Source organism: Denticeps clupeoides, chromosome 4 (assembly GCF_900700375.1).
Source record: "Denticeps clupeoides chromosome 4, fDenClu1.1, whole genome shotgun sequence".
Classification (NCBI taxonomy): domain Eukaryota; kingdom Metazoa; phylum Chordata; class Actinopteri; order Clupeiformes; family Denticipitidae; genus Denticeps; species Denticeps clupeoides.
In genome coordinates, this window is record NC_041710.1 from 974,809 (window position 1) to 999,933 (window position 25,125).

The 25,125-nt window shown below is 49.9% G+C and overlaps 2 protein-coding genes across 5 annotated transcripts; both read left to right on the forward strand.

Annotated features, from left to right (window-relative positions):
* The first annotated feature begins 1,007 nt into the window (after window positions 1–1,007).
* Window positions 1,008–14,525, forward strand: ankhb (ANKH inorganic pyrophosphate transport regulator b). 4 transcript variants are annotated; one of them, XM_028975334.1, is made up of 12 exons: window positions 1,008–1,399; window positions 3,758–3,974; window positions 5,479–5,597; window positions 5,686–5,769; window positions 5,945–6,271; window positions 7,133–7,267; window positions 8,327–8,419; window positions 11,325–11,420; window positions 12,194–12,323; window positions 12,523–12,646; window positions 12,788–12,887; window positions 13,497–14,525. In XM_028975334.1, the coding sequence occupies exons 1-12, from the start codon at window positions 1,304–1,306 to the stop codon at window positions 13,644–13,646; spliced, it is 1,671 nt and encodes a 556-aa protein (XP_028831167.1). In that variant the 5' UTR covers window positions 1,008–1,303; the 3' UTR covers window positions 13,647–14,525. The 4 variants fall into 4 exon arrangements, with proteins under 4 accessions (XP_028831167.1, XP_028831166.1, XP_028831169.1 ...); XM_028975333.1 differs by having other exon boundaries at window positions 1,010–1,399; window positions 13,494–14,525; XM_028975336.1 differs by having other exon boundaries at window positions 1,013–1,399; window positions 6,101–6,271.
* A 3,806-nt stretch (window positions 14,526–18,331) lies between these two features.
* On the forward strand, window positions 18,332–20,124 carry mycb (MYC proto-oncogene, bHLH transcription factor b). The gene is made up of 3 exons (XM_028975365.1): window positions 18,332–18,468; window positions 18,835–19,346; window positions 19,427–20,124. The coding sequence occupies exons 2-3, from the start codon at window positions 18,842–18,844 to the stop codon at window positions 19,942–19,944; spliced, it is 1,023 nt and encodes a 340-aa protein (XP_028831198.1). The 5' UTR covers window positions 18,332–18,468; window positions 18,835–18,841; the 3' UTR covers window positions 19,945–20,124.
* The last annotated feature ends 5,001 nt before the right edge of the window (window positions 20,125–25,125 follow it).

The following is a 25,125-nucleotide window of genomic DNA, read 5'->3' on the forward strand; positions in this document are numbered from 1 at the left end:
TCAGGGACACCATAGTAAGCGGGGTTTGAACCGGGGACTACCTGCCCTTTTTCTGCTGGGCGTGGCTGCAGGATTGAGGGGTGCCAATTTGAAGGAGGCCTGGCTGACCACAGGAAAAAGTGGGTGACAGGAGAGACGATTGGAGGCCGTCACCGCACTGTTGTGTCACTCTGACCTCCTCTCACCTTGAAAGGCTCCTGTGTTTGTTTCAGATTAAAGTGGAGCATCGCCCACTCGACAGTTTCCCCCCAATGCAGAAACAAAGGGGCGGGGCTGGTGAACGGCGGCGTGGTCCTTCAGCCTTGGAGGATTTTAAACAGCGGATCAGCGTCTCCTGACCCACGTCTACCTTCCACGTTCCATCAAGCCAATCAGGCGGCAAAAAGAGCCACGTCGCTTCATTTACCGTCAGTGCTCTGGCTCCCCGCATCTTCTGGCCCAGATTTAAAATGCCTTTTAATGCTGGCTGGGAACTTTCAAAGATTACGAACATGTAAGTTTCCCTGACCAGGACTTTTAATATACAGTGTTCACCACTTACATTCTCCATGTATCATCAAAACTATGAATAAACACATGGAGTTCTGTACTTAACAAAAAGCAGAGACCTGACCTCCACATGTGTTCATTCATAGTTCTGATGCCTTCAGTGAGAATCTACCAACGTAAATGGTCATGAAGATAAAGAAAATCAGAAGGTGCGTCCAAACGTTTGGCCTATACTGTAACCTCGAGTAAGTAAGAAATATTGCAGCTTTTGGTTATCAAGCAAACCCCACTGGCGGCTTTATGTTGTTGTTCTATTTTAAATAATCCTGGTTTTATATTCGGGTTTCTACTTCAAAACCTCTCCTGTGTGTTAAACCGCGTTATTAATATTACCGACGTTCTGTCGCTACAGCGGCCCTTTAACGCGTTGACCAATCAGGGCGCGGCAGCCCCACCCCCTTTCTGACGGCTGGCCAATCGACGCCGAGGCCCCCCGCTCGGTGGGCGGGGCCGGCCGGTGACGCGGCGACGCGCGCGCGCTCCGCAGCCGCCGGTAAGTGCGTCTCTCGCCGCGGCGACGCGCTCACGGCATCGCGTTTCCTCTGTTTATTCCTCTGGCGGCCGGCGGGTGAACAATGGAGAAGCCGTCAGCAGAAATTTCTGGCGGCCCTCCTCTTTCCCCCCGCGGCGGGTCATTGTGCGCGGCGCTGTTGTTGTGTGGGAGGGCAGGGACGGACCTGGCGCCGCTGGATCTCTGCTAGAGAAACGCTTCTCCGCTCCCGGCGCCGGCAGCAGCAGATGTCCCGGCCGCAGCATGGTGAACCCGCCGGCGCTCACGCACTACTGGCCGCTCGTCCGCTTCCTGGTGCCCCTGGCCATCACCAACATCGCCATCGACCTGGGCGAGCAGGTAGGAGAGCTCATCATCCTCACCATCCTCATTATCATCACCATACTCACCATCACCACCACCATCATCACCATACTCACCATCACTACCATCATCACCATACTCACCATACTCACCATCTCCACCACCATCATCACCATACTCACCATACGCACCATCATCACCATACTCACCATCACTACCATCATCACCATACTCACCATACTCACCATCACCACCACCATCATCACCATACTCACCATCACCACCATCATCACCATACTCACCATCACTACCATCATCACCATACTCACCATACTCACCATCACCACCACCATCATCACCATACTCACCATACGCACCATCACCACCACCATCATCACCATACTCACCATATGCACCATCATCACCATCCTCAACACAATCACCATCATCACCATCCTCACCTTCTTCCCTGGGAGGCTCTTCATGGTGGACTTTGTGTCCTGTGTGGATTCAAGCAGCCAGTGGGCATCTCGCCTCCTGAATGCGTTGAATAAGAAGGAGAGTTGCGGCCCCTGCGCGTCGTTTAGTTATAATAAGATAAATTGCAGATAAAAAGCCGCCTTGGTGCTGTGCTCCTGCCCAGCATCTCGCCCACTCAAGGATCTAGATGATGATGATGATGATGATGATAGAAAATTCTCCAGTCTGTAGGGTTGTGCCATATAAAAAACATGTTGAGTAGCCGAAAGATTTGTTTACTGACGTGATCGTGTAGGAATTAGTTTCAAGACACATTCGTAATTTACCATAATTTAAACAATTTTGGACAATTAATTACACTATTTTAGATCATATAATATCTCCCATTCACTAATATACAGACCAACATTCATGGCTTTTATTGAACATGTGAACCCAAGAAACTAGTATAGCACGGAGGAATTATGGGGATGTTGACCCTGTCCTCATAATTCCAAATGTCCCTATAATATTGCCGTGTATGTAAAAGTCCTGGTAAAGGAAGGGTCGAAGACACACACACACACACACACACACACACACACACACACACACACACACACACACACAGTGACACGGGTGAGCATGTGATGAACCTGGATGAACCTTCGCCCGGTTGTGACTAAGCGGCCGGTTCGTCTGAGCGTGTGTATTTCCAGCGGCTGAAAACGTCCGCGTCCTTGTCACATGACCGGAGGTGGCGCACGTCAGCGCGCTTTCATGGCCTGTCCAGGTTCTAGATTCAGGACTCAAGCGGTCTCCGTTGGTCCACTTTCACTACAGTGTTTCACCAAGTACTGCTCAGAATCTCCCACAATGCCTTGCTGGAGTTGCCCCAGTGGAGAATAACTGCTGTAATTAATAGTGACCAATTTACTGGGGTGGTCAGCACCCTGACTTCCACCCTGTGGTGTAGTTACATGGGATATCGCGTTCAACGTGGAACTGAAGCTCACCGTGTTGTGTAACCCTAGCAGTTGACATTTGGTGAGTGACATCAGTGTGGGGGCTGGTGACAATAAGTTTTCGTTGGAAGCTTCTCCGATTGTTCTGTTCACAATTCTGCTGCAGTTATTGACACCGTCCCGTCCCCCGTTTTATACCGATACACGTTAATTATGGGAGATTTGGAAATAGACAACGAAGGACGTGGTCCGGTTTCGCTAAAAGCCTAAAGCGGCGCTGGGAGTTTCTGGGCCACGCCTCTTTTTGTTGTTGGTTTTTTGACACTTTACTGCGTCTCACTGCGCCCGCATTCAATATTTATTAGCGCCATCACCAGGATGCCCCTCCCCCGATCACATGATCACCTACGCGCTTAGTAAATCTTCATCTCGCCTGTTGCATAATGGAGCAGGTGACTAATAAAGTCAAAGTGACGAAGTGAAGTGATCGTCACTTGTGATACACAGCAGCACAGCACATGGTGCACACAGTAAAACGTGTCCTCTGTATTTAACCATCACCCTGAGTGAGCAGTGGGCACCATGACAGTGTGTGGGGACGGTGCTTTGCTCAGTGGCACCTCAGTGGCATCTTGGCGGATCGGGATTCGAATCATCTTTTGTACAAATATTGAGGAAAACGAGTGAACGTTCATACGGGAGTTTGTAACAAAACGCAGGCAGCATCGGGATGTGTTGCCGTGGAGATGTGACGCAACTCCACTCCTGAGTTCTTCCCTGGAAGAAGCGGCAGACCCGTTCGGTCACATGACCACGTGCTTCTTTTCATGATCATGGAACCGTGGTACTCGTACAGGAAAATGGCGTCACGTTCGTCACAGTGTCCCCCCGGGATGGAGACATCCTGGTTTGTAATGGAGAAGCGAGGGGCTTTTTTTTCCAGGCCTGTGTATCTGCTTTGCGCCCGCAGGCTCTGAACCGGGGCATCGCCGCGGTCAAAAAGGATGCGGTGGAGATGCTGGCCAGCTATGGGCTGGCCTACTCCCTCATGAAGTTCTTCACGGGCCCCATGAGTGACTTCAAGAACGTCGGGCTGGTCTTCGTCAACAGCAGGCGTGACCGAAACAAGGCCGTCCTCTGCATGGTCACCGCGGGAGCCGTCGCGATTCTCTTCCACACGCTCATCGGTAAGTGGCTCAGAACCGCTGGGTTCTTCTCATTTTCAAGTCCAAAGACCATCACACCCAGCACCCTTTAATTGTCTGAAGGGTTATAACTAAGTTATACCAGAGGCCCTTATCCAGAGCGCCTTACAGTCAGTAGTTACAGGGACAGTCCCCCCTGGAGACACTCAGGGTTAAGTGTCTTGCTCAGGGACACTATGGTAGTAAGTGGGGTTCGAACCCGGGTCTTCTGGCTCATGTGATGGTGGGCGTTTGAAGGATCCTCGACATCACAACAGTCCTTCGTCTGGGTTTTGTACAGGAAGTGCTCTGTTTGTGGCGTTTTGAATGTAATCCCACTTCATCTGTCCGACCACCGGCGCCCGGCCACGTGAAGCCGGTAACGTGGTGTTCGGTTATCTCTGGTGCATGTTGTAGTGAAGACAATTGGCCTGAATGGATGTCCCCTTGCTTGCATGATGTCACCTTTTCTCACATTACTGTCGACCCCATAATCCCCTGCTTGGGATTAAGCGTGGTCCTCCTGCAGGAGAGGGAAGGATCTTGACAGGGTGTGAACTGCAGCTACTTCAGCCCCTCCCATTCGAACTCGTCACTGTCGCCCATATTTATCTAGGGTCGGATTGTGAGGACATGGGTTCCGTCATGGGTTAAACACAGGTGTTCCAGCACCTCAGATGGAACCAGTGGCGTCTGACTCCCTGTTCTGGTATTTTCCAGAAGATGACTCAGGATGAGGGAAGGTTGTTTGGAGGAGGACAAGTTTGGTAGATGAGGTGACAGGTACGTGGTTTTTGATGTTCATCAGCACACGTGTGCATGCTGGTGCCGAGATCGCGGAGATTAAAGGCCGTAATCTCTGCCAGCAATCGAGGGGATTTCGTTGGCAGCGGGAAAGTGTGACGCCTGACGTCGTTGAAATCGGACATCGTCAGCGTTCTTTTTTAGTTCATGGAAGTCGGTCTCTGGCTCTTTCTCGGCCGTCACGGCTGCTTCTGGTGGTTTGGGCACCAGGACATCCCTCGTGTCACCTACCACAGCTACTGAAGTAGGGATGTGTTATCTTGATCATGAAACGAAGGCTTTCTCAGACCCCTCCTCAAGGTGACCAGCGCCGTATCATGATGTTACTGGTATGGAGCGGTGCTCCCCGACCTTCTTCTTACTAGGGTCTGTTTTATGGACAATAACAGATCCACTTTGTTGAATATTGCTCCGTTGCCATTTTCTTTTCCATTTACAGCATTTACCAGACGCCCTTTTCCAGAGCGACTTACAATCAGTAGTTACAGGGACAGTCCCCCCCTGGAGACACTCAGGGTTAAGTGTCCTGCTCAGGGACACCATGGTAGTAAGTGGGGTTTGAACCCGGGTCTTCTGCTTCACAGCTGGGCTACTACTGCGCGAGATAGAAATTTTACCGCTGGAATCCTCGTATCTCTCCGTCGTTTCCAGTCATGTCTTCTTTTGGCGAATATGGTTGTTTGACTGATCCTTCTCCCTGTAGCCTACACTGACCTGGGCTACTACATCATCAACAAGCTCCATCACGTGGACGACTCGGTGGGCAACAAGACGCGCCGGGCCTTCCTCTACCTGGCGGCGTTCCCCTTGCTGGATGCCATGGTTGGTGCTGCACACACCGTCCGCCCGACAGAAACACAGACACAACACGAGCCCGTCCGTTCACACGCGGCGCGTTTCGCTGTTCCAGGCCTGGACCCACGCGGGGATCCTGCTGAAGCACAAGCGCAGTCTCCTGGTCGGCTGCGCCTCCATCTCCGACGTCGTGGCGCAGGTACGCCGCTCCCCTGTTCACGGGCAAAAGCGGTGAGACGAGGGGCCGTTACGGCCGTTTTACCCGAATAGAGGATTCTGGCTACAGCGAGTACAATGAGTACCATCTGCCTCTCTCTCTCTCTCTCTCTCGCTCTCTTTCACACTTCCTCCTTCTGTCACTTCTGCACACGCAGTCGCTTTGTCTTCTGTATCTCACTGTATCTCACTGTGTCGCACATTCACACACACACACACACACACACACACACACACACACACACACTCTCTCTCTCACTTTCTCGGCCTTGTCGCCGGCTCCCCTAAGCCCCGCCCTCTCTCCCTCCGCCCAGATCGTCTTCGTGTCCGTCCTGCTGCACAGCCGTCTCGAGTGCCTGGAGCCGCTCCTCATCCCCATCCTCTCCCTGTACATGGGGGCTCTGGTTCGCTTCTCCATCGTGGGCCTGGGCTACTACAAGAGCATCCACGACAGCATGCCTGAGTCCAGCGGCCCCGAGGTCGGGGTAGGTGACCCAACGCAGGGTGTGGGACAATGTGTCCCCATGAAACTGCAATGACATCTACAAAAAAACAGGGGTAGGGTTTGAACCATCTAGATAGGGGTGAACAGGGGTGAACCATCTAGATAGATAGATAGATAGATAGATAGACACTCCTGCACGCGCTCTCAGAGCAGCAAACGAAAGGAGACTAAAAATTCCTTCTTCACGGGGTCTCCGATCCCAATCATGTCTGTTCTCCGTTGTTGTCCCTGGCTGGTGGAACAACCTGCCCTCCTCCACACCACTAGCCGAGACTATCACCACTTTTAAGAAGCAGGTGAAAACCCTCTTGTTCAAAAAGTATTACAGACAAATCTAACACTTACACACACACATGCGTACACATTGCACAAACAATACAAAAATGTAGAAATACATTATAATTTTTCTTAGTCTAGCACCTAACAATCTCCGAGCATGCTCTTCACTGACAAGTCTAAGCCTTATCAGGGCTCTTAGTTTGTAAACTCAAAATTCTATAGAAATCGAACGAGAATTGCTGGTGTCTTCCTCTTGTAAGTCGCTTTGGATAAAAGCGTCTGCTAAATAAAGTAAAGTAAAGTAAAGTAAAGTAAAAATGAAGTATGGAGTATTTAGGAGTATTTTAAGTAAGCAGTGGGTTAAAGTGCAGGTAAGATGAGGGTTGAGCGAAAAACAGTAAAGAGTTGCAATACTGCACTACGGTTATTGCACATAGTTAGTTGCACGTGTCCAAAGACACCTAGAACGAGGTGGGACAGTTGGAATAAAGTGCTTAAAGTGAAGGGTTGTTTAAGTGAACGTGTGAAAGTGACCCCCCCACGACCTCTCCCCGTCTTCCAGGGCGACGCCACTATCAGGAAGATGCTGAGTTTCTGGTGGCCGCTGGCCCTCATCCTGGCCACCCAGCGCATCAGCAGACCCATCGTCAACCTGTTCGTCTCCAGGGACCTGAAGGGCAGCTCCACTGCTACAGAGGTCAGATTTTGTCCCAAGCGTTCAGTGTATGATGTGCGTGGTCCCTATACACACACACACACACACACACACACACACTGCCTCCCCTCCGTATCTCATATTCGGTAACCACCTTGTCTCCGTTTATGATCTGCTGTAATGTGGCTTTACAGCTGGGTCCCGTGACGCCCGTGGACTTTAAGTCCCTTTCTGCTCTGTAATCACGCTCCCGTGGCATCTGCTGATAAGGTGCCTCACCGCAGCCCTCAGGGCCCGTGGACAGGCTCAAGGCATCATGGGAGGGGCGCTCAGCCTCTCTGTGTGGAGGTCAGGTTGGCCCCTATTATGACAGCTGCAGAACCGCTGAATCCTCCTGGATGGTTGTCTAGAGGTCGTGACTTCTGGCTCGGGAGGTGCAGCCCTGACCCACACGTGAAGCTTATCAGATGTTGTGTGGAGGTGAAAAATCCCGTGTTTGCTCTAACAATGAAACTCCAGAAAATATGGCTGTTTCCATCAGTCCGTAACAAGGGGGCGCCGTTTATTTGTGTGTGTAGTTGAGGTGTGAACCGTGACTCGATTACAATTATCAGTTATCATCCCGATGCGTCCCGTAAACTTTTCTACATTACTTCAACTTATGTTTTAAAGATAAAGTGAAGTGACTGTCATTGTGAGACACTGCAGCACAGCACACGGTGACACGGTGAAATGTGTCCTCTGTATTTAACCATCACCCTTGGTGACAGTGGGCACCATGACAGTGTGTGGGGACCTCAGTGACACCTTGGCGGATCGGGATTCGAACCGGCAACCTTCTGATTACAGGTCCGCCTCCTTAACCGCTTGGCCACCGCTGGCCCAGAACGTGAAGTGGTTTAACCCGTCACCCTTACTGAGCAGTGGGCAGCTCAGTACCTTCATTAAGGGGACCTCGGTGGCACCATGGCGATTTGGGATTCGAACCCGCTACCTTCCGATTACGGGTCCGCCTCCTTACCCGCCAGGCCACCGCTGCCCCATGTGTAGGGTGTATGAGGATTGTATTTGGGATGAAAATAATTACCGTCCATCCCACAGGCTGTGGCGGTCTTGACGGCCACCTACCCGGTGGGTCACATGCCCTACGGTTGGCTGAGTGAGCTGCGCGCCATCTACCCCGCCTTTGACAAGGTAAGACCCCTCATAAAGACCCCTGTGTTTACATCACAGACACGAGCGGAAATATTGCCCCCATGACAGGATGGGATTTAGGCAGGAACCCGCTGTTTAGGCGTAAATAAGAGCTTAGTCCCGCCCAGGCAGCAGGGCTGTGCAGACTGTAATTTACCCCAAACTGTGCCCGTCTCCAGCTGCCAAGTCGGCGCTCGCGGCGGGGGGGGGTTCGTAGCGGCGGTAATAAGCGCTGGTAATGCGTGCCTCACTGGCAACTGTTAGACATTAAGCTCCGCCTGTAAACTGTTGCATGACTCTATTCGTGCTCTACAATTTTGCTATAAATAGATTCTGTCTGTACTTTTCAATGCCAACAAATTCTCGGTAGAAGATTCAAGGACCAAAATATCAAGTAAAATTATGCAGCGTGCAAACTAGCCATGAGCAACCGATCAGCGATCACCTCGACTCTCTGGAATAAAATAGATTATTATGGATTTTCTATTTACACAATGTGCATCTTACACTATTCAAATCATTTTAATAATTTCATTAAACAAATACATCTTCATGTATTGAAAACAGCATATCATTTATATTGATTATCATGGCTCATGAAAATTATAAATCCATCATGCCAGATTATCTATAATCAATGAAAAAAGGGGCATTTCTGGATTGTTAATCCAACTTCTCCATTTATACACTCAATACTGAGTTTGTGGTTTAACTTAATTTGAATTAAATTGCCATTTTTCTCCATATTCCATGTAATGGTGTCATTGTGTACAGATGTGCTTTATATTGGGGCCAATACCAACATTTTGTGGGTATAAAAAGCTGGTATTGTCAGTAAGTCAAACCAAGTTCATCATTCAAACAGCCATGAAGACACGACGTCACTTAACGGACGAGCAGTGTCACCTGGCCGTGGCAGGCAGTCAGATGTTGATCAAGAACTTGTCTCAAAGTGTCATCAGCAGACTTGCATCAAGACACAGAAGTCTGGCAGAGTTCATGACAGACCAGGAGTGGAGAGACCGCAATGATGACCAGGACCTGAGGACCTATGCCACATGGCTGCAGGCCCTTTTTTACGAGATGCGAGGGGTACCAGGGTTTCAAGACTAACCATTCGCAACCGACTCCACCGCTTTGGCTTGAATGCCAGACGACCGTCGCAGGTGACTCCACTGACGCCAAGACACCGCGTGAACGTTTGACAAATGATGGTCAGCGTTGCTGGAGAAGGCGAGGTGAGCGATACTCTGAGGTCAGCATGGTCCCCAGGGTTTGCTTTGATGGAGAAGGTGCAACAGTCTGGGCAGGAATCACCAGTGACCGCAAAAAAAGATTTGGTTATTGTACAGTCACTGCACGTTCTTACCTCACAGATGTCATAGAACCCATCAGAATTATCACACCTCGACTTCAGGAAGTTGGATTGCATCATATGAACCCCACAGAGCAGGTCTGGGACCAGTTGACACAGAGACTGAATGATCGTACCCCACCCTCACGTGACCTGGCAGACCTGCGTGTAGATCTTGTGGAAGAGTGGAACGCACTGCCTCAGAACAACATCATGAGTCTAGTTAGGAGCATGAGATGTCGCTGTCCAGCTGTCATTGCGGCAAATGGTCTACCTCTATGTACCATCTGACCAAAATGCAGCAGCACGACTGATCTTCAACCTTCCCAAGTTCTCCACACCGCCCCTCTACTACGTTCCCTCCACCGGCTCCCAGTAGCTGCACGCATCAGGTTCTAAATACTGATGCTGGCCTACAAAGCCAAACATGGAGTAGCACCATCCTACCTCACAGCCCTTATTACACCTCGCACTGCACCTCGTATACTCCGAGCCTCCAGTACTGCTCGCCTGGTCCCTCCATCTCTGAAGGTAGAAGGAAGACGCTCATCTAGACTCTTCTCCGTCTTGGCCCCTCGGTGGTGGAATGAACTTCCAGCTCAGTCACTGAGCACCTTCACACGGCAGTTCAAGACCTTCCTCTTTAGAGAAGATTTAGATGAACTTGTAACCTTCTTCTCGTCTGACTTCTGTATAGAAACTAGAACAGAGTGTAGTAGCCTAGTGGGTAACACAGTCGCCTATGAACCAGAAGACCCAGGTTCGAATCCCACTTACTACCATTGTGTCCCTGAGCAAGACACTTAACCCTGAGTGTCTCCAGGGGGACTGTCCCTGTAACTACTGATTGTAAGTCGCTCTGGATAAGGACGTCTGATAAATGCTGTAAATGTAAATGTAGAGTGAATAAAAAGATTGTATTAATAGTTGGGGGTCCTAGTGAACCAGAACTGATCATTTCATCCATGGTGACATGGAAGCAAGACTCTGAATCAGGGTGTCTGCCAAATGCCGTAAATGTAAATGTAAAATGGTGGAAACACCCGCTTCTGACATTGTCAAGTCTGTCTCTCCTAGAGTTTTTTGTGTGGAGTTTTTCCTTGTGTGCTGAAGGGTCAAGTGTGGGGGGTGTCAACTGTAGGCCCATTGAGACATACTGTATGTGATTTTGGGCTAAATAAGAAATAAATGTTGTTGTTGTTATTTGGGGCTGTCCCTGTTATTGTCAAAATTTTGAAACGAATGAAAATGCTGTTTCTTCTCATACATTATTAGTAATATCAGAGTGTAACTTTTACTTATTTGAAAGCAGTCATGTAAATAACAATATCACTAATTTATTGTGAGTAGTGTATAAAATTGTCTCAGAGGCAGCAAGATGTGAATTTAATAATGGACAATGATGCAATGAAAATGAGAAGAATGCTTTTCTCATCGCCATTTTTACAACTCTGGGACAGGCCGCAAAAGATAAGCAATAAAACATGAAACGTAAGGAAATGACCCGGATCGTCACCCCTCTTATCTCGTCCTGGTCATTTTTTCCCCCAGAACAATCCCAGCAACAAGATGTCCGGCAGCTGCGGCACCGTCACCAGGTCCCACATCAAGAGGTTCACGTTCGTGTGCCTGGCGCTGTCGATCACGGTGCGTTCATGCTCCCCGAACGGGTGTAAATATGCACAATATAACCATGTTTTCCATGTTATGTCACAACGCTGTAACTGAAGAGCCTGGCTTCTCATCAAACGTGAATTATTCATGGGCGACCCCTCGACTCGCCGCCCCCCCCGCTGCTCATCTGGGCCAGGGTTCCTCTTCCCCGCATTCAGCTGCGTGTGACCCACAATCTGCACTTAACCCGGTCACGCTGCAGCGGGAGGAGCTTCATGTCCCAGTGGGAGGAGCCGTGCAGATGTCTGCTGTTCAGTCTCACAGCGGTGGGATTCAGTGATCTGTAAAGAACGGGTGGAGAGATGTTCTAGAGAGGAGAGATTTGTGTTGGTAGTGAGCAGGATGGACTAGACTAGGACATTAGTAGAGGAACACCTCATTTTGGGGAGTCTACTGTAAGACGTATGCTGAGATCAAAGGAAGACAGATGGACACTTTACTTTACTTTACTTTATTTAGCAGACGCTTTTATCCAAAGCGACTTACAAGAGGAAGACACCAGCAATTCTCGTTCGATTTCTATAGAATATCGAGTTTACAAACTAAGAGCCCTGATAAGGCTTAGACTTGTCAGTGAAGAGCATGCTCAGAGATTGTTGGGTGCTAGACTAAGAAAAATTATAATGTATTGGACACAGATGGAGACAGATGATTTGCCAGATCACGATCTGCCATGATCTGACAGATGATCTTCAAAAGAAGTCGATAAGAAAGTTAATAATTTTTTTCATTCTCTGCCGGGTCAGCTGTGCTTTGCGGTGTTCTGGACCCCACACGTCTCTGAGAAGATTCTTTTGGACATCATTGGGGTGGATCATGCCTTCGCCGAGCTCTGTGTCGCTCCGCTGCGGATCTTCTCATTTTTTCCTTTACCAGGTAATAAAGTGTAATGTAAATTTCATGTCCAGAACCGGGGTTACTGGGGGTCACAGACTGGATGGTTCGTTTTTGTCCAGTTCCTGGTACTTTGAGCAGGAGCTGCAGTCACTTCTGCTCCGTTCGGTCTTTCGGTGTTTATGTGCATGCTGTGTATCTTTAAAAAGTGAATTATTCTCTCTTCTCTCTTCCACGACAGTGACCATCCGTGCCCATCTCACCGGCTGGCTCATGACTCTGAAGAAGACGTTCGTCCTGGCGCCCAGCTCGGTGCTGCGCATCATCGTCCTCATCACCAGTCTCATAGTGCTGCCTTACCTGGGGTACGTGCACAGCACCTGCCACATAATGCACCCATTCTCCCTTTCAGGGTCTCCAGTCACCTGCCGTATTGTGCTCCTTTAATACTTACTGCACTACCTGAATAACGCTGTGTGTGTGTGTGTGTGTGTGTGTGTGTGCAGGGTGCATGGTGCTACTTTGGGGGTTGGATCCTTATTGGCTGGTTTCCTGGGAGAGTCCACCATGGTGGCTGTTGCTGCCTGCTACGTCTACCGAAAGCAGGTGGGTTCACCTGGAGATGGTAATAACGCATCTAGTGTCCTCAATCGTCCAAAGTTGACTGGTGTGTAGATGGGGGCGTCTGGAGACTTGTTTTATTCATCAGGGACAAATTTCTGCTCCAGTCCAGTGAAAACCTCCACCATGTGGTGGTAGTAGCCTAGTAGTTTACTTACATACCACCTCTCTCACTCACACACACAGACAACTGTGACAAGACTGTCTGTTATTTCTCTTAGATATTACACATAGTAGCCTAGTGAGTAACACACTCGCCTATGAACCAGTAGACGCAGGTTCAAACCCCGCTTACTACCATCGTGTGCCTGAGCAAGACACTTAAAAGTGTCTCCAGGGGGGGACTGACCCTGTAAATACTGACTGTATTTGCGTAAATGTAAATGTAAAACGGCCTGAAACTTCTGAAATTTTCTGTCCGTTCAGTTCAGGTATTTAGAATAAAACAGGTTCTGACATCAGAATAGCATAACAGAAGGTCAGGACCAGGAGGACCAGGTCCCAGTGTGTGAAGAGACTTTATCGCAGTCAGCTCATCACAAAACAGATCAGACGTGTGTCAGGGAGGTGAAGCTCCTCTTTGTTTTACAGAAGAAAAAGGATGCGGACAGGGAGACGACCGCTGAAGCGGAGGACTCCGCCCCCATGAACGAGGTTCGGTTGGGGAGGAGTCGGAGGGACGATGTTGTAGAGCTGAGGGAGGAGGTGGAGGAGGAGGAGGAGGAGGAGGAGGAGGAAGAGTGAGGCTGCGGCGTCCGGCCGTGAGAGGAGGTCCTGGGCGCTGCTGGACTCCTGCAGCCAGATGTTCTCTGGCGCCACCTGCTGGAGAGTCCGGGAACATGCAGCGACCACTGGTGGAAACCAACATCTGCTGCTCCTTATTCTCATTTGAATTCAGTTTTAATACACACACACACACACACACACACACAGAGACAGTCTTCCAGTTGTCAGGATACAGGACGGCGAAGATGCCGACTGAAACCAAAGCAACGCTGTGCATTAACGCCCCCCACGTCCCCTTTGTGCTGCCGTCCGCAACATCCACAACCCAGAGAATGTTATTGCTCTGAACGTACCACGGACAGACATGAAGACTTGATCCAACGTAACGAGGCCGCTGTGCTGCGACCTCGGAACTTTTTACTTTGCTGTACAGTTACAACAGACTGGGTGTTTGGCTTTTATTACGAATGAAAATGTTTTTAAAAATCCACAGATTTCTACTGCACCCATAGACTTGCTTGTGTGTGAAGAGTTGTTGGATTGGGAGGTGGTTGTTTTTTTTTATCCCATCTTCATGTCCTCAGTGTAAAACGTGGCAGAATTTCGTCTCCGTTGATCTCAGGACGTCCAGTTCTCGTCTCACGCTTCTGTCTGTGGGCCCGCCTGACCCCTCTGTCTGTTGTCTGCAGTGTCATAATAAAGGGACGACTTTAATCTTATGTGATTTAAAAGAGTGCTTATGTGATCCCAGTTTCACTTGTATGATTGATTGATTGATTGATTGATTAACATTTTTTTTTGTACCCCTTCCTACTCTGAACTGGGCTACAGTTCTGTGTGTTGCCATGACGACAGCCTGTCTCTGTGGTTGTCATTAAAATGCTTTAAACCCCTTAACTAGAGTTGGGTGATGTATTACTCACAAATCATAAACTCATATAATCGGCATCATAATAATCAGCATGAATATCACTGTGTAATTAATAGATGCGTGTGATGTTTTGAGATGTAATGTTTTTTGAAGTGACACGTGTCCTCTGTATTTAACCATCACCCTGAGTGAGCAGTGGGCACCATGACAGGCGCCCGGGGAGCAGCGTGTGGGGACGGTGCTTTGCTCGGTGGCACCTAGACGGATCGGGATTCGAACCGGCAACCTTCTGATTCCTTAACCGCAAGGACACCACTGGTATTTTGTACAGATATGCATACAAACACTGTAAAATAATGTCATACTTAACCCCAGACGTTTAACGAATAAGGCAATCAAGCTCAAGCAACAGGTAAATATTATTAGATCAATGATTATTTGCTAATATTAACTTGGGATGAATATTGGAATTGTGATTACGTTTTAAGAACACTTTCTGTCTGCAGTAACTTCATGCCGTCAAAGCACAATTTAAAAACATGGGATTCCCTCCCCAGATGACACAAGCCCACATCTGACGTGGGTTCTGCCTGAATAATGAGGTTCTGTTAATGCAGTGTCTAACCTTGATTCAGTTTATGGGGGCTTAGCGCCCTCTAGTGGTCGTCTACACACACGCCGCCCATGCTCTCACTCGCTCACTGTCCTGGCGCCTGCAGACCAGCCCAGGTCATCAGAGCACACACACACACACACACACACACACACACCTTCACTAGTCATCGGCCCAACCTTCAGACGGCGAGAAGAAACAGGAGATCCTACAAGCACCAACAACGGGGAGAGAAAAATTCAAACCCATGCAGGGCCGGCACTGCTCACTGCTCACCAAGGGTGACGGTTAAATAAAGTGGACACGTGTCTGCAGTGTCTCACAATGGCAATCATTCCACTTTTAAATATTTATATTGGAGGTCATATTTACAAATCTAATAAATGTGCATAATGACATGAACGATGAGAAAGCAAATGCCTGGTGAACGCTGTGTTGGTTTAATGAGAATAACGAGAAGATGAGAACTTTACTTTACTTTACTTTATTTAGCAGACGTTTTTATCCAAAGCGACTTACAAGAGGAAGACACCAGCAATTTGAGTTTACAAAACTAAGAGCCCTGATAAGTGCTAGACGAAGAAGAAATTATAATGTATATATACATTTTTGCATTGTTTTATGCAGTGTGTACGCATGTGCATGTGTTAGATTTGTCTGAAATATTTTTTGAATAAGAGGGTTTTCACCTGCTTCTTAAAGGTGCTGGTAGTCTCGGCTAGTCGTGTGGAGGAGGGCAGGTTGTCCCACCAGCCAGGGACAACAACGGAGAACAGACATGATTGGAATCGGAGACCCCGTGAAGAAGGAATTTTCAGTCTCATTTCATTTACCGATCTGAGGAGGGGGGGCGTGGATTGTGGCTAGCTAGGTAGTAGTGTGTTGATGTAGGAGGGTGCGGTTCCATTTACAGCCCTGTAGGCAGCATCAAGGATTTGAACTCAGAGAAGCATCCAAAGCGGGCATGTCCAGCACACGTGAGTGAAACGATCTCCCGTGGGTGACACTCCGTCCTGGGGTCTGCGGAACACACGGTGGCTCTCCATTCAGGCCCCTCTCCGCCCGCCCTGGCCGGCGGCCACTTCCTGCGGCCCACGTGCCCTGCAGAGCTTGTGTTCCTGCCCGCATCACACTCTCCTGACCCCTGTGCACACTTGGCTCCGCAGCGGAAAAAGAAAGAGCTCTAATTTTGTCAACAGCGCGGCGAGCCGCCGCTGCACCCGCTCTCGTGTCTAAACATGGGCGTCGGGGGCCGGGGCTGCCCTGCTCCACATTCTCCGGCGGCACAGGCCGGCCAGATGCCACCCAGGGTCTTCCTGGAAGGGCCCGGCAGCGAGAACACGGCGTAAATCAGCGCTGGCCTCGCTGGCCTTCTTTGGGATTGGTAAAGGACGAGAAAATAAAAAATAATAATGATACAAACGTGGATTAAAGAACAGAACAGACATTTTCTGTGAATGAAATATGTTTATGTCTGTATAAATTTCAGCAATAAAGTGATCAGGTAATTGCTGTAAATAAGGCAGCGTTCTGTGCGCACCTCAGCTTTGCTCGCATCCTTTGCTGATCTGTTCATGCCAAAGTGGCAGCGGTGGCCCAGCGGTTAAGGAAGCGCCATCGTAATCAGAAGGTTGCCGGTTCGAATCCTGCCAAGGTACCACTGAGGTCCCCTTGATGAAGGTCCCGTCCCCACACGCTGCTCCCCGGGCGCCTGTCATGGTGCCCACTGCTCACCAAGGGAGATGGTTAAATAGAGAGGACACGTTTCACCGCGTCACCGACAATCACTTCACTTTCACTGAAACTGAGCAAATAATAGCCGTTGTTGAGGTCAGGAGGTCATCAGCCATGGTGCTGCGAAAAAGATGGATCAGGTCTCAGTTGTGCGGTCATTGCCAAGCTGCTGGTCATCTCAATAACCGACCAAGGTACATTTTTTTACATTTACATTTACGGCATTTACCAGACGTCCTTATCCAGCCTAGTTACCCACTAGGCTACTGCCACCCCATAAGGTCAGAGGTCGTCTTCCATTAATCTGGTCGGGTGTTTATTTCGCACAAGTCCCTGCATTCCTTCCTGTGTCTTTATTAGAACGCTAAACGTGATGACCTCACTAGAGCTGCCCCCCACCCCCCACCCCCCAGCGTGTCCGGTTCCCTTCTTACTGAGAAGCACACGTCATCTGGAGAGAATCAGACCCACGAAGACCTGCATTCTCCTCCCACGTGGCCAGATGTATAACATTACACGCCCGTAAGCAGTGACAGAAGCTGAGGCTCTGTGTTTATGGTGATAAAAATGGCTGGATTAATAATATATACGCTGCACTGATGATATATGGCATCACAGACTGCAAATGGTGTCAGATTTCAAAAGCCCTTGACTAAATCAGTAAATACAACGTTTTAATGTTCAGCAACGTAAGTATAGTAATATTTACTGTTACTACTGACATACTACACCCCCTGAGACTGAGAGCAGCACTGGGGCAGGAGGCGAGCAGTGCATCGGTTCAGTAGGGCAGGTGTAGATTCAGGGCGGGGTCACCAGAGTTTATATAGGGGGTTTGTGGGTCTCCGAGCCCCATCTATTTAAAAAAAAAAACAACCTACACATAAATAATACACACGATGGTGTAAACGTAGACGTATACATTTACGTAGACGTATAAATTTACTGACGTATAGATTTACTGAGCTGCGGGTGTCGGTTATAAAATCCTCCGGCAGGGGAGGCTGTTTTCTGCGGCTCACGTCGCCGCGTACACCCCACACAGCCGCTCCACACGAACCGCCATCCGTTCGTCTGGTGAATAACGGAAGTAATGACATAACACTGAAAATAATCATAAAAATGTCTACAACAGTTTTTGACCCGGACGGTCAATTTAATGAAGTTTAATGAATGGACTCGCATGTCCAGGAGCAGCGACAAAGCGCTCCGCGATCCTTCGGTTTTACTATAGCCCCGCCCCGCCGCAGCACGCCCGCCTTCCGCGCCGGTAAATAGCACCGCGCCGGTGTGAGGCCGAAATAAACGAGTAAATATGCTTCTTTTAAGCCGTTTAAGTGTTTTTATTGAGTGTTTTTTATGTTTTTTTGTCCTTGTTTAAGAGAGAAGAGGGCGCACACGGACGAGTCCACGCCGTAGTGGCACTACGTCACGGCGGGTTTTCGCGGGAAGTCCTCCGATAGGCGGAGGGATACGTAGTAAAAGGCGGCGAGCGCGTCCGTGGCGGCTCTTAAAACCCGCGGGGCCGCGGGCCACTGATCCGTGCGCCGAGCGAGGAGGAGCAGCGGCGGCGGCGGCGGAGCCCCGAGCCCGGACCGGTACCGACACCCCGCAGCACCGCGGTGAGTTCATACATCATTTACAGTATTTACCAGACGCCCTTATCCAGAGCGAATTACAGTCAGTAGTGACAGGGACAGTCCCCCCCCCTGGAGACACTCGGGGTTAAGTGTCCTGCTCAGGGACACGATGGTAGTAAGTGGGGTTTGAACCTGGGTCTTCTGGTTCATAGGCGAGTGTGTTACCCAGTATAAATTTATAAAAATAAAATATATGTATATATACTTGTAAATGTGAGGAGGTTAGATCTTTTCAACGCTGCACTTTTTAAAAGTGACAGCTGCGCACTCACACACACACACACACACACACACACACACACACACACGCATGTGTTTGATGTCAACATGCACGCCGTGTGCCTGCAGCCCCACCATGCCGCACCTCTGCCCGGACTCGGACTACGACGCCTTCCGGCCCTGCTTCTACTACGAGCCGGAGGAGCAGGACGCGTACCGCCAGCCCCCCGCGCCCAGCGACGACATCTGGAAGAAGTTCGAGCTGCTGCCCACGCCGCCGCTGTCGCCCAGCCGCAGGCCCTCCTTCTCCGGCCTGTTCCCGTCCCGGGCCGACCAGCTGGAGATGGTCACCGAGCTGCTGGGCGACGACGCGGCGCAGCAGGGCTTCGGGCGCGACGCGGACTCCTGCCGGTCCTTCATCATCCACGACTGCATGTGGAGCGGCTTCTCCGCCGCCGCCAAGCTGGAGAAGGTGGTGTCGGAGCGGCTGGCGACGTTCCGGGCGGCGCGCCGGGCGCCGGAGTGCGTCGACCCGTCCGCGGTGCTCCCGTACCCGGCGGCGCCCGGGCAGCCGACCCCGCCGGAGACCCCGCCCGCCAGCGGCGGCAGCAGCGGCAGCAGCAGCAGCGACAGCGACTCCGGTGAGCGCCGGCGGCGGTGACGTCACGCGTCAGGGGGCGTGGCCGAGCACGTGTGACCGCATGTTCTTGTCTGTTTTCAGAAGATTACGAGGATGACGTCGACGACGAGGAGGAAGAGGATGATGATGATGATGAGGAGGAGGAGGAGGAGGAGATCGACGTGGTGACCGTGGAGAAGCGGCGCTCCGGCCGCAGGCGGGGACGCTCGGACCCCGCGTCCGGCCCGCTGGTGCTGAAGCGCTGCCACGTCAACATCCAGCAGCACAACTACGCCGCGCCCGCCACCGCCGCCGCCACCAAGCGCGCCGCGCCGGACTCGGGGGACCGCGACAAGCGGCGGACGCACAACGTGCTGGAGCGCCAGCGGCGCAACGAGCTGAAGCGCAGCTTCTCCGCGCTGCGCGACGAGGTGCCCGCCGTGGCGCGCAACGACAAGGCGGCCAAGGTGGCGATCCTGCGGGCGGCGGCCGAGTGCGTGTCCGCCATGCAGCGGGAGGAGCGCCGGCTGCTCGCCGCCAAGGCGCGGCTGCGCAGGCGGGCGGAGCGGCTGCGCCACAGACTGGGACTGTCCCCCGGACCGCTGGGCGGGGCGTCGTAGGCCGCGTCCCGCCTACTTTTACGCTTGTTGTTTTTATTTTATTTTATAATTTTTTTTTTATTCGGGGCTGGCGCCGGTGCCGGGTGCCTTAATTTAACGTGTTTTTGTTTTTTTTTGTAAAGATTTGTACATATGTTCCATTTTGATTCTGAATTTATATAAAAATGTTTTGTAAACCTGTTGCTTCGCTGCGTCTTTTTTTTTTAATTTTTTTTTTTTATTTTAAATGCCCAGCTGGGCCACGCCCACTCCCAAGCGGACACCAGACGTCACCCGGTTTACTGACGCTGAGAGCCGCACACCTTCTACTCCACCTGGCTGTCCCACCTGCTTATAATGGGGAGAGGAGATGTTCTTCATATTCTTCATTATCCAAGAGTTCATTACAAATATGATGATGACCTCAGTGTGACCAACCAGTACACTACCTACTAACCAACTTATCACCTCTCTCTCTCTGTATACATATATATAGAGAGAGAAACACTACCTACCAACTAACTTATCTACTCTCTCCCTCTCTCTTTATATATATATATAGAGAGAGAGATAGAGTAGATAAGTTAGTTGGTAGGTAGTGTTTTTTTTTTTTTCTTTCTCTCTCTCTCTCTCTATATATATATATATATATACATACACACACATGTATATATATATAGAGAGAGAGAAACACTACTTCCTAACCAACTTATCTACTCTCTCTCTCTATATATATATATAGATAGATAGATAGATAGATAGATAGATAGATGTATATATGTGAGTCTGTCTAAAAACAACTGTTATTTAGTAGTAAATCTCTTCCCAGCGTTTATTATTATGCAGACAGGATAGAGAATGTAGAGAATGCTCCACCCGCCTGCTTTCCACGGGGTCAAGTGCAGGTGAAGTGACGTCACGACGTCGCCGTGTATAATGATCAAAACACAACAAGAAAAGGCGACTTGACGTTTTGCCAAAGTTTAAAAAGAGAGAGAGAGAGAGAGAGAGAAATAAAGGAGTGAGGATCCAGGAGTCCGGACCGAGTTGAAGCCCGGATCCTGTGACGTCACGACTCCGCGCCGCCGGGCTGCAGGATGCGCGGAGCGGGGGAAGGAGGCGCATGGAGGAGAGTCGCGGCCGAGCACGGTAGGTCTCCGCGGTTAACGGAGGCTCCGGCGCACCTGGATTCAAGTTAATGGCCGTTCGCCGCGTTTTCGGATCTCGCCCGCCTGTGGATGAACCAGCGTGTTCCTGTTAAAGTTTATCAGTTGAAAACTCCCCTCCAGATTAAAGTCAGAAAAACAGGGTCCTATAGTTCATTCATTATAGTTCATTACAGCGCTATAAACGGCCAGCACGCACATAAGTTGGTATAAGTGGCCATTAATAGCTATAAACGGTCCTAATGGAATGGACCAGGGGTAATGTAGATGTGTGACGGGACCGGACGGGCCGTGAGGTCCAGATCCCAGACGAGCCTCGTCATTAGACGTCCCCTGCCAGAGATTTGTGGCCCCGGTGGTCCTGGGACTTGTTTGTGGTGGCCCCGGTGGTCCTGGGACTGATGTCCTGTCATGTGTATGTAGGAACATCGGATGGAAACGCACACGTGAAAGTGAAGTGATTATGAAACACTGCAGCGCAGCACACGGTGACACGGTGAAATGTGTCCTCTGTATTTAACAATCACCCTTGATGAGCAGTGCATTGTGGGAGCAGTGTGTCATGGCTGCCCACTGCTCACTAAGGGTGTGCATTTATGATTGAAGCGGTGTCGGGGGTCACCCGCTGCACCCACACACTTGCTTTAACTTGATCGTAACTCACGCTGGGGGGTGTGGTTAGAACGTGAATGTCACCAGAATGTAAAATCCAGCACGAGCTCATCGTCCAGTTCTCCTGCGTTCAGGTGCATGATGGGAGTCGGGTCAGGTGGCGGTTCAGTCCTGGTGGGGGTGACGGTGACCAGGCCGCCTGGTGCTGGGGTTCGTTTAATGGCGACGGTGACCGCTGTGGAAGTTCGGAATTGATATTTTTCCTGGCAGATCGATTTTGCTGTGCTCAGGTCGGGAAGTACTTTTTATTTCAACTTTGTGTGGAACTTTGCAGTAAAAGTACAAAAAGCAAAACAATTTTCATGGAAAATACAGTTTTGATATTACGTTAAAGCTATGTGTTTAGCTAGCAGTGGCTCACCCTTGTAATACCGTTGTGGACCTGAAGAGGCGATAGTGAGTTACTGTGGTGTCACCCATGTTCCCTTTTAATGTTATTTATTACTTGTTTTTCCTTTAATATTCATTTATTGTTGATTCATTACTTAAGATTTTTATTCATTTTCAGTTGTGAAGTGGCTGTGGTGACCTAGCGGGCAAGGAAGTGGTGGTAGTGGCCTAGTGTGTAACACACTCGCCAATGAACCAGAAGACCCAGGTTCAAACCCCACTTACTACCATCGTGTCCCTGAGCAGGACACTTAACCCTGAGTGTCTCCTGGGGGGGACTGTCCCTGTAACTACTGATTGTAAGTCGCTCTGGATAAAGGCGTCTGGTAAATGCTGTAAATGTAAATGTAAGTCCACAGAGTCCCGGGTTCGAATCCCACTTACTACCATCATGTTCCTGAGCAGGACACTTAACCCTGAGTGTCTCCAGGGGGGGACTGTCCCTGTAACTACCGACTGTAAGTTGCTCTGGATAAAGGCGTCTGGTAAATGCTGTAAATGTAAATGATGTGAATGGAAGCGGACCCGTAGTCAGAAGGTTGCATGTTCGAATCCTGAGGCTGTGTGATATGGCATAAAATTCATGTTGCGATATAAATTGAACCATAGATGGTATATAATTTGATGGGTAAATTTAAACGTGACTGTTTCTAAAGTTTAACATGTGTCCATAGCAAAGGCGCCGCGGCAGAATCAACATATAGCATAACCGTGTACCAGACAATATAAGACAATATAAGACAATATCTGACTTTCTGTCACACCTGTAAGGCCAGTGAAACACCAGGTATCTGTATGATGCAAGTGATTGTATAAAATGTATGGGTTTTCTACATTCAGCTGTAGAGTTTACATAAAAACTATTTAAATAGCACTATGAATATTGTTCATGATTAATTGTGCAGTCCCTCCAGGAGGATTTTATTCTGGCTGGGACCACTCCTTGTCATTTCCATGCGTGCTGTCAGTACCCGATCGGTTCTGCGGCTGACAGGCACGATGCATTTTAAACCCGGACGTGTGCAGTGATCGGCGGATTACTGACGGATTGAAGGCTTGTTGTCACGATGGACATGGCGAGGAAGAAGGACGCATATGCACGACGTCACGAGACAGGGTTTTAATACATAATAAACACGACAGGGGAAACCAGACACGCGACGGCGAACAGACAGACAAACCAACCAGGGCAGCTTTATACACTCATATAATTATACACAGGTGAACACGATCAGAGAACATTGCACAAGACTAACATGAAACTCCGGACCCGGAGTCACCCCTGCCGGACCGGATCATGACACTTGTTTCGTTTTATTTATTGGGCCTGAATTATTTTTAAAATCTTTACACTCTAGATGAGAATTTTTGGTCACCCTGCTGGGTGTTCTGGCACACAGTGAGGCGACTTTGTCATTTTCTGCAGTGCGCCGGTATAATCAAAATCTCTCCCTGTCGTCAAATTTATATCGCACAGCGTATTTACTGCTCAGCCCTACCTACAGTCCCCTTCATGAAGGTCCCGTCCCCACACGCTGCTCCCCGGGCGCCTGTCATGGTGCCCACTGCTCACCAAGGGTGACGGTTAAATACAGAGGACGTGTTTCGTTGTGTCACCGTGTGCTGCGCTGCTGTGTTTCAGAATGACAATCACTTCACTTTCACCAAGTTACATTTAAAGAATCTGTTAAAGTTCAATAATGTCCAGATGTTTCCAAAGGTTGAGGAGGAGTCATTTCAAGCAGTTTGCAGTCTTTCCCAAAATTTTCATTGTGAGACACAGCAGCACAGCACACGGTGACACAGTGAATCGTGTCCTCTGTATTTAACCATCACCCTTGGTGAGCAGTGGGCACCAGTTTTTGAGGGAAAACTCCGCCCCCTTTTTGCACGTGTAATAAAACAGAGAAGCAGGTAGCGAATGATTTTTTGTGTTTGTGTGTTCATGATCCGCATTTCAGTCTGTCCCCCCGCGCGGTGACAGCATTTAAATTTAACCCGCCGTGTCAGTGAGGCCACATTGCGGTCGCATTGCTGGCACCGCGACTGGCATCCGGGCCCGATGCTGGTGCTAAATTCAAGACACTTCATGGAAAGCGCATCATGCCGGAACGTCCCATCCCTCAGCCGCTGGGGTCAGTGGGGACGGCCGCAGTCCTGCCAGCTACCCTCCACTACTCTCGCCCCTCGCTTAATGTCCAAAACTCTCCCCGGATGGTGCCGATCTGTTGCCATCTTCCCGTCCCGAACTGCAGGACACTTTTCCAAGGGACACTTGGGAACTACGGACCTTGGGGTTCTTGTTGCGGATCTTTTCCAGAAATATCGTTCCTCCTCCTAATAGCAATGGCATTATCTGAGCAAACCCAGAAGGAACCATCAGCAGGAGCTTTCACACCCCTCAGTTTGGGGACAAATCGGTTCCAGCCCATAGATCTCCATTCGTGCCAGTTCTTGGGTGCCACCTTTTCTCCGGCTGGCAGCGCTGCCAGGTGAGGTGCTGAATCTGCGCTCTGGACACGCTGGACGCCTCCCCGCTCCCTGGCGCCGGGCTAAAACGGTAGCGCCCCCGTCCCTCCTCCTGCCCGGACGAGTAACCCGCTACTCGGCTCCACGCCCCCCCCGGGGAGATTCCGTTTGGCCGAGCCCGCCCCCGGCCGCCATCTGGAGAAAGTGATACCGTCACTGCAGATTCCTGCCACCCCCCCGACTGACGCTGCAGCTCGCAGCTAGTTGTAACGTTAGATGCGTATTGTTCTCATATCGCTCCCTCTTACTTATTCTTATGCAGATTTCTACGCCTTTGTTTGGTTGAAACACATTCAATTAATCAATCTTTCCTTATATAGGACGTTTTTAAGAATAATGTTAAAACTAGTTAAATGGACGGCATTAATCATTTTGTCCCCTAAGACATATTCCTGGTTCACTTTACATGGAGCCTTTACCAGCGGCGGGACGTCGAGGTGATTGA

Bases quoted from the DNA above. Each gene is read 5' to 3' on its own strand.
- ankhb (XM_028975333.1), top strand. From the start codon at position 1,304: ATGGTGAACCCGCCGGCGCTCACGCACTACTGGCCGCTCGTCCGCTTC. The intron at 5,770-5,944 runs GTACGCCGCTCC...CTGCACACGCAG, and splicing joins TCTCCGACGTCGTGGCGCAG to TCGCTTTGTCTTCTGTATCT. The intron at 11,421-12,193 runs GTGCGTTCATGC...CTGCCGGGTCAG, and splicing joins GCCTGGCGCTGTCGATCACG to CTGTGCTTTGCGGTGTTCTG.
- mycb (XM_028975365.1), top strand. From the start codon at position 18,842: ATGCCGCACCTCTGCCCGGACTCGGACTACGACGCCTTCCGGCCCTGC. The intron at 19,347-19,426 runs GTGAGCGCCGGC...GTCTGTTTTCAG, and splicing joins CAGCAGCGACAGCGACTCCG to AAGATTACGAGGATGACGTC.